The 8833-nt window shown below is 39.8% G+C and overlaps 1 protein-coding gene across 1 annotated transcript; it reads left to right on the forward strand.

Annotated features, from left to right (window-relative positions):
• The first annotated feature begins 1259 nt into the window (after positions 1-1259).
• Positions 1260-8426, forward strand: dhx40 (DEAH (Asp-Glu-Ala-His) box polypeptide 40). The gene is made up of 17 exons (XM_028573255.1): positions 1260-2012; positions 3468-3613; positions 3706-3825; positions 3974-4210; positions 4386-4452; positions 5111-5242; positions 5384-5483; positions 5615-5701; positions 5846-6028; positions 6127-6207; positions 6320-6477; positions 6763-6877; positions 7040-7148; positions 7441-7535; positions 7673-7742; positions 7874-8102; positions 8298-8426. Exons 1-17 carry the CDS (start codon positions 1841-1843, stop codon positions 8408-8410), a joined length of 2214 nt encoding a protein of 737 aa, XP_028429056.1. The 5' UTR covers positions 1260-1840; the 3' UTR covers positions 8411-8426.
• The last annotated feature ends 407 nt before the right edge of the window (positions 8427-8833 follow it).

Below are 8833 nucleotides of genomic sequence, written 5' to 3' on the forward strand. Positions count from 1 at the left end.
AGAATCCAGCCAGACTTTTATTGTGGTGGAAGAGCTTTGATCATGTGGCCGCCGCTCGACCAATAGAAACGCTGAATGGGTTAGTTTGCGGAAGTTAGTGGGCGAGCGTGTTGGTTTTATACTTTCTATGGTTGGAAACCTATATACTATCTATGTTGGAAACGACAGAGAGAAACAGGAAAGAAGTCGCTAATTGTAAAGTTTAATCCCGTCTGTGGGTGGGTGCGGGCAAAAACATAGTGATGGCGAACTGAAGCTTTCTGAAGCAGTGAAGCTTTCAATCCAATTGTATCGAAAAAAGGTTCACTACTCGAAGCTTCAGAACTCTATGAAGACATCTGGTAGTAAAGTTAAGGATAGCATTGTGTCACAAACTGTTTCACAATTATTATCCCTGAATGTCTTTAGAGTAAACCCGAGCCCCGACACTTTTTTAATACGTGGGCCGTTATAACTGACGTTCGTTCTCATACAATTCAGAGTTGTTTGAACGGCAGAAATCTGTTTAAAATGACTTTAATGAATAATGCAATAAGAGCGAAGCATGTAAACTGCGCTGTTTGTTTATTCAGAATGGAACGAATCGTAAATGGATCTGAATAAATAAACGTAAAAAAAAAAAATGTATTTCTCTGTGAGGGCTTGCCTCTCATCACGCTTGGAGAAGTAACAAAAAAGGATGTTGAAGGCTGACTATCTTTCCTGCCACGGCGAGCCTGCTTCATGGGTCATCGTCCCCGTTTTTTTGCTTTTATAGGCGACAGCGTGCCGCACTTAATGCACTCAACAAAGCCGACACATGCCTACGTTGTCACTGCCCACGACTTGTTTAAAATGGTTCCATAGGCCTACCTCCGACTTTCCTCCAAACTTTCTCAAAGATAATTCTCCTATTTCTGATTATAACAGCTTTCTCCCCACCCAATTAGGCTATAGTAAAAAACACAAATGCTTGATCAAGGGCCCGGCCCGGCTCCTCCCAGGATAGTGGCGGAAAATAACTGCCCGGCCCGATAGTCGGGGGGGGGGCCTCGGGCTCGGGCACAGAATCTAAACTCTACTTTAGAGTTGAAGATTAATACATTTTGAGTATGAATTCATTGATAAATAAATAATGACAGAAATATAAGCCTATGTGGGACCTTGCATAAATATAAATGTAATTGCTGTCTCCGCCAAAACAATAATCGACCTATAGGATTTTGGTTGTGAACTGTCTTGTGTTTGTAAACAAATACATCAATTTGGGAGGGAAATGAATGAAGAACACATTGCACACACATTTCTGTGATTATATTGAGTAGGCTACGTAGCCTAGAGCAACATTGTCTCCTCAGCCAAATAGGTGAGGTAGGCAGTGCAGAAGGCGCTCTAAACTCTCTTTTATAAACTCTCTACTCACTATAAACTAGGCTACTCGCTATGAACTTTCTACTGGCTAAACACTTTCTACTCGCTATAATAATCTCTCTATTCACTAACTCTCCTGACTCTGTTGACTCTCCTACTGCAACAACCATAGACATAATGGCAACAAACCCCAGCCCCGTGTCGCGCTGCTTTTAAATTCAACTTCGAAGCAGTGACGTGGGTGTGTGTGAAACGAAGCTTCGGACGTCACTGGTCACGTGATTATCCCAAAACGAATCAAGCTCCGATACAAAGCTTCATTCCAAATTGGTTCATGTTTTCGATACATGCCTCGAAGCAGGGGGTTCACGGGTAACATCACTACAAAAACACCGACTTAACCGTGTTCTGCATGATTAACGTCGGTATTTGTTTCGTCTGTTCAGCTCCTCACACTGTTATCTGCTGGTAAAGCTAACGTTACTCAGTTATGTCCAAATCAACGAGATTGGATTCAAAAGAAAATGAGTCCGAACACCTTCCGATCTATCAGCACAAAGCCAAACTGATTCAGGCTGTCAAAGACAGCACTTTCCTGGTTGTTACCGGCGAGACTGGCAGCGGGAAAACCACACAACTTCCAAAGTACCTGCATCAAGCAGGTAAACTGTCATTTTGATGTCCTGTCCCTTTTAATATGAAGTTAACGTTAATGCTAAACACAAACCGCATAGATCAGAACTACACTGAGACACGCGTTTGTGCTCTTAACACATTTATATACAATTTAATGCGATTTTGTTGGTTAAACCATAAAACCCGGCCTATGTGGATTAGGATAGTTCGGATAAATGTGACCACTGGATACCGTGGTAAAGTTGGTTTTATATTGGACATTGGATATTCGACACATTCGAAAAATCTATTATGCGGCTTTCCATTTTGACCTATTCATGTCAACATACCTCTGATGAACTCAGCTAACTCCCCTACACATAACACAAAGCTTCTTTTTGAAAAAAAAATCCTTTAATTTTTAAAATATTTTTTTATATAAAAAACATGCTATAAATCTATTATGCGGCTTGACCTTTTGACCTATTCATGTCAAACCACCTTTGATGAACTCAGCTAACTCCCCTACACATAACACAAAGCTTCTTTAAAAAAAAAAAAAACATCCTTTGATTTTAAAATATTTTTTAATATTAATAAATTATATAAATATATTATGCAGCTTGACACACGCACATCAGTCGAGGGGGTAACTGAGCAGCCGCCCAGCCCGCTGCAGAGAGCTGACAGGATTGAAACAGCAGAAGCTTTCAGCGACTTTACATTGAAAAAACAATGCAGCTTACATTGATGTTAAAATGAATACAGGTTGGCAGGACAGTCTGAAATGTTTTGCACGGTCTTTTGCTGTACGTTTTATTAGTACATGTGAGATGTTCGAGTCACACGCGTGTCGTCTTCAAAAACAAGGAAATGAAATGTGTTTCGTCAACCCGTTCTCACTTCCGCTTGGTCATTGGCTGTGATTGGTTGAATTCGCAGGAAACTCCGGATATTGGTGACGAGTAAAATAAATTTATAAAATGAAAGGATTTTTTTTTTTTTTTAAAGAAGCTTTGTGTTATGTGTAGGGGAGTTAGCTGAGTTCATCAGAAGTTATCTGTCATTGATTGGTCAAAAGGTCAAGCTGCATAATAGATTTATAGCATTTCTTTACATTAAAAAATATTAAAAAAATCAAAGGATGGGTTTTTTGAAAAAGGAAGCTTTGTGCAATGTGTAGGGGAGTTAGCTGAGTTCATCAAAAGTGGTTTGACATTAATAGGTCAAAAGGTCAAGACGCATAATAGATTTATATCATTTATTTAATATTAAAAATATTTTAAAAATCAAAGGATGTTTTTTTTTTAAAAAGAAGCTTTGTGTTATGTGTAGGGGGGTTAGCTGAGTTCATCAGAGGTATTTTGACATGAATAGGTCAAAATGGCAAGCCGCATTATACATTTTTCGAATGTGTCGAATATCCAATGTCCAATATAAAACCAACTTCACCACGGTCCACTGGATTCTAATATGAGCCACTACTTTTTATTTTTGTGTAGGTCTTTGTAAAGATGGCAAAATTGGCATCACCCAGCCCCGCCGGGTGGCTGCCATCACAGTGGCCCAGAGGGTAGCCCAGGAGATGCAGTGCAATCTGGGTAGAGAGGTTGGCTACCAAGTACGCTTTGATGACTGCACATCACCGGTGAGAGGCAAAGAGGATTCATCCCCTGTACAAAATACAACACGTTTATTGTAAATGTTTAACATAAAGATGTGACTGTGTGTTTGAGCCAGAGCACTGTGGTGAAGTACATGACAGACGGCTGTTTGCTCAGAGAGATCCTGGCAGATCCTGTACTTTCTCAGTACAGTGTTGTAGTCTTGGATGAAGTCCACGAACGCAGCCTTAACACAGTGAGTCAATATGACATTGACCTAATATCATTAACATTTAAAATTTCTGTGCTGTAGTAGTAAGATGCACACAGATTGCCAGCATACAAAATGTACTTCTTTGTCAATCTTTCAATGCACACTTTGAGTAAGTGTTTATTTGTTGCAGGATATTCTCCTGGGTTTACTGAAGAAAATGTTCTCCAACCCTGCTAAGACCCCCAAGGGCCGATCCATCCCTTTGAAGGTGGTGGTGATGTCCGCCACCTTGGAAACGGACAAACTTTCAGCTTTTCTTGGCAGCTGTCCCATCTTTGCTATTCCAGGCAGGGCTTTTCCTGTCACCTGCACATTTGGTTTTGCTGTAGGACCTAAAGACATAGAGAGCACTGGTTATGCAAAAGAGGTACTGAGTTTTAGCTTTGATTCAGGTGTTTTTATTTTTTATTCTTAGGATGTTACAGGAACAAAAAACATTTACTTTAACTCGGTTTCACATCTTAATCATTACTCGTTAATCAAGTATATATATGTGTTTATAGCTTGATGCTTATTGTTGCCCTTCATCTTTTACTCCTTAGGTTGTCAAAGTGGCCCTTGATGTGCATACCAGTGAAATGGCTGGGGATATTCTTGTGTTTTTGACAGGTAAGTTATAATTAATAGTCTGTATCCACGACGTTTCACTTCCGGGATTTCTCCGGTGCTGCAGCAAATTCCACCGGATGCGTGTCTTTTCGCTGATGTCCGTTTCCTTCCACTTTCTTTGTGTTGGAATTTTAAACTCAGGTTGATTTATGACGACTATGGTTAACTACTCCCCATATCTCTGCATGGTAAATCGTGACAGCTAGCTAGACTATCTGTCCAATCTGAGTTTTCTTTTGCACGACTAAAATAACTTTTGAACGTACACGTTCCACCAAAACAAGTTCCTGACGATTGTGATTGTTTTAAAGAAATGCCAATAAACCAGAGCACGTTTTTCTCCCATCCCAGAATGCTGTGTATTGTATTGTTATACTGCATACTTAACTGTATTTTCTTATATTTCTTACTTGATGTCCTTTCTGTTTTTATTATTATAAATGTTGTACTTTGAGAGCAAAGATTAACCAGAGTCAAATTCCTTGTTTGTTTATGCAAACCTGGCTAATAAAGCTGATTCTGATTCTGTGTGGACTAGCCAGACCCTCATGTGCAGCGCTGTGGAGGAAGGTCTGGCCATGCAAGACTGTAATTAAGAAGCTTATAGTATATTTTAACCCTGACAAAATCAGTCACATTAATCCTCCATATTTGACAGGTCAGTCAGAGATTGAGCGGGCCTGTGACTTGTTATATGAAAAAGCTGAGTCTATTGATTACCGCTACGATGTGCAGGACCAAACAGTGGAGGGCCTTCTTATTTTGCCTCTTTATGGATCCATGCCCACTGGTAAATACATACAGCTGTTACATCTTATTCATTGTTAAGAAGATTCTAATTGTTTTTTTCCAGATTAAGTCAATCTCTTTCTTTGTGAGGATACTACAAAAGTTAAAACAAAAACATCTATCATTTATGGTCTCATCCCAGATCAACAGAGGCAGATCTTTCAGCCTCCACCTGCAGGAATAAGGAAGTGTGTAGTGGCCACAAACATTGCAGCAACATCTCTCACCATCAATGGCATAAAGTGAGTGAGGCCTGTGGTTATTGGCTGACCGCTAGGCTGCATTTATCAGATATACAACAATGACTTGTGTGCTATTGACATCATTCAAATATTTCACGCAAAACATATCATCCATTTCTTCCCCCATAAAGGTACATCATAGACAGCGGGTTTGTGAAACAACTCAACCACAACTCAAGGGTGGGCATGGATATCTTGGAGGTGGTGCCTATTTCAAAGTGAGTTCTTGAAGAAATAATTACCATGTCATTTGAAACCTGCAAATAGGTTTGTTAACGTGAGTTTCCTGCTAACACCCATGCCATGTAAAAAGCATGCCAACAAAGATTTGAACTGGATTTTTTTTGTGTGTGTGTGATTAGGAGCGAGGCTCAACAGAGAGCAGGCCGAGCTGGAAGAACTTCAGCCGGGAAGTGCTTTCGAATCTACACTAAGGAATTCTGGGAGAAGAGCATGCCTGAATATACAGTTCCGGAAATCCAGAGGACAAGTCTGACTGCGGTGATACTCACACTCAAGTGCCTGGGTGTTCATGATGTCATTAGGTACACTGATGCCCATTCTGAGTTTGTTTGCGTTCTTATATTTACAAAAAATTATGTATGTTGTCTTTAACTTCTGAGTTGTGTTTTTTTTTTTAAAGGTTCCCTTATCTAGACTGTCCAGAGGAACGGTTTATTCTCGAGGCATTAAAACAGCTCTACCAATTTGATGCCATTGATAGGTAAGCGATTATACCTGTTGACCTGTGGACTTCCAAGCACAATCAGTAGTGGCTTTAAGTAATTCTTTGTGAAACTTCATGAGCTCTTATCTGTCTGGTGTGTTGGCTGTAGGAGAGGTAGAGTGACCCAGCTGGGGGAGCTGATGGTGGAGTTCCCCCTGCACCCAGGCCTTACCAGGGCCGTGCTCAAAGCCGCCTCGCTCGGCTGTGAGGACCTGCTGCTCCCTGTGGCCGCCATGCTGTCTGTAGAGAACATTTTCATCAGGCCAGGTCAGCAATGTAGCTTCAAAGGGGAACAAAAAGCATCTGTTCAATTAAAAACTATGAGGGAGAAAAACATAGAGCTTACAAAACATTTAAAAATAAACATTTATTTTGTTATCCATAATAATTGGTTTATATTATTAAAGGAATAGCAGTAGCATGTCACTTAAAAATAGAGCCAAGGAAGTTTTGTATTATTTACTGACATGTTGGTTTAGTTATTTATTGAGTGTGTCAGGAAATGACACATGCCGAGAAGTGTTGTGTGAAGACCTCTCTTCCTTCCTGCAGGCCACCCTGAGAAGCAGAAAGAGGCAGATAAAAAGCACAGAGCGCTGGCTGCCAAGAGCGGCAGTATGAATGACTTTGCCACTCTCCTCAGTGTGTTTCAGTCATGTAAATCCAGGTAAAAAACTTTACTGATTAATGCTACAAGATGCATCAATATTATTTATGTGTGTGCAAAGAAATGTCAGTGTTAGTCTATCACTTGCCATTTATTCAGGATTTTATACTGCATGAAGATATATATAGTATTAAGTGTCATCCTTTGTCCTGCATCCTGCAGTGACAGACCCTCAGCCTGGTGTAAGGATAATTGGATCCACTGGAGGGCGCTGAAGTCAGCCTTTAGTGTGGAGACTCAGTTGCGAGAGATCCTCCTCCGCCTCCAACAGGTATAGCAATTTACATCAATAAGTCAAGCGTGGTGTGTGTCCATGCCCTGTTAAATGCTTCATATTGCTGTAAATATTACAACTAACTGCAATGCACCATGCTGCCTGTTTAGTATTAACTTGTTTAGACCATGCTTGCTCCCCACACTAATGTTGTACTTGAATAACTGTAATGGACCTCTTGCAGATCAATGGGCTCAGATGTTCAACTCTGTCATTTATTAATTTATTGTTTTGTTTGCCATCACACTGCTATGATCATTAATTTGAGTGTGACCCTCTTTCCTTTCAGAAGAAAGAATTCCCTGTGGACACATTTGATGGCAATAAGAGCGAACTCTTCAGACGATGCCTGTGTACAGGATACTTCACCAACGTTGCCAGAAGGTATCCCCAAGGTTAATTTAAAATGGTCCATATTCAACTCTCGTTTGTGATTCCTTTATTACTGTATCTCATAGTAATGTCAATTATTGCTGGTTGTGAATAATTGTTGAGTCCATTTTTTTCCCCACCCCACATAGGTCCGTTGGAAAGGTGTTTTGCACAATGGATGGCCATGGATCCATGGTTCACTTTCATCCATCATCATCGGTAATTGCATAAAAAAAAAAAATGGGTTCAATAATAAAACACAGTTTTCATAGAGGACACAATTTTGTTTGGAACCAAAGCTTTCATACTTTCTGATTTCTCCTTTGATCATAATCCCTTGTTGCTCTAAGCTGTTTGACCAGGAGGATGAGCTGAACTGGGTCATTTTCCACGATGTGCTGGTGACCTCACGGGTGTATATCAGGACCGTGTGTCCTATTCGATACGAGTGGGTGAAGGACTTATTACCTAAACTCCATGAGGTGGATGTCTATGAGCTGAGCGGTGTGGCGAGAGAAGAAGTGACTGATGAGGAGATGATAAAATGGGAGACCAGGGAAGCTGCCAAAAGACAACCAGGTTTGCAAAATGATTTATTTTATATATATATGTATATAAATTGTGATGTTGTACAGCTTAATGGTCTATGAAAATAAATGAAATGATCGAAAACAGGATGACTTAAAAGGCACTTGGGCATGATGATGTTAATTGTTTTACAGAGTGAATGAAGTCATGTATAACAAACCAAATGATAACTTTGTCCTTTTTTAGAGGTTTCTACTGAAGATGTCATGAAGAAGCTGGAGAAGCGAAACAACGATGTCACTGTCAGCGATGCTCGTGCTCGCTACCTGCAAAGAAAGCAACAAAGACAACAAAAATAAAGCTCTTTGACAGAAAGCAATTGTTTTTGAGGATATGGTTCATATAATATATCACAAAGGAGCATTTTTGGAAATGATATCTGAATAATAAATATTTGTTACATTTATAACATTGCCTCTCTCTTCTTTAATGCCTCCACTTTACACACAATGCTTTAGCAGTAGTTGGTTTCATCTGTCTTTTGACAATTTTCACATATAAAGAAAATCTGTGTTTTTTTACTTAAACTAAGTAGATTAAAATAAAATGTTTGGTTTAAAGAGGAGGTGGGAACACTGGGTAAAAAAAAAAAAAAACACATTCTGGGACAGTTTGCATTCATTTTAAAGTCTTTTACACTGCCTCTCTCACAATCTGTACACCAGTTGTGCAGTTGGGGTGAGATTAAGGTTTTGTGTAAATATTTTAAATCTGTAGCCTGC

Source organism: Perca flavescens, chromosome 3 (assembly GCF_004354835.1).
Source record: "Perca flavescens isolate YP-PL-M2 chromosome 3, PFLA_1.0, whole genome shotgun sequence".
NCBI lineage: Eukaryota > Metazoa > Chordata > Actinopteri > Perciformes > Percidae > Perca > Perca flavescens.

Excerpts from the sequence above, each read along its gene's own strand:
- dhx40 (XM_028573255.1), top strand. The coding sequence starts at position 1,841 with ATGTCCAAATCAACGAGATTGGATTCAAAAGAAAATGAGTCCGAACAC. Across the intron at positions 3,614-3,705 it reads TTGATGACTGCACATCACCG|AGCACTGTGGTGAAGTACAT; the intron begins GTGAGAGGCAAA and ends TGTTTGAGCCAG. Across the intron at positions 5,243-5,383 it reads TTATGGATCCATGCCCACTG|ATCAACAGAGGCAGATCTTT; the intron begins GTAAATACATAC and ends GTCTCATCCCAG.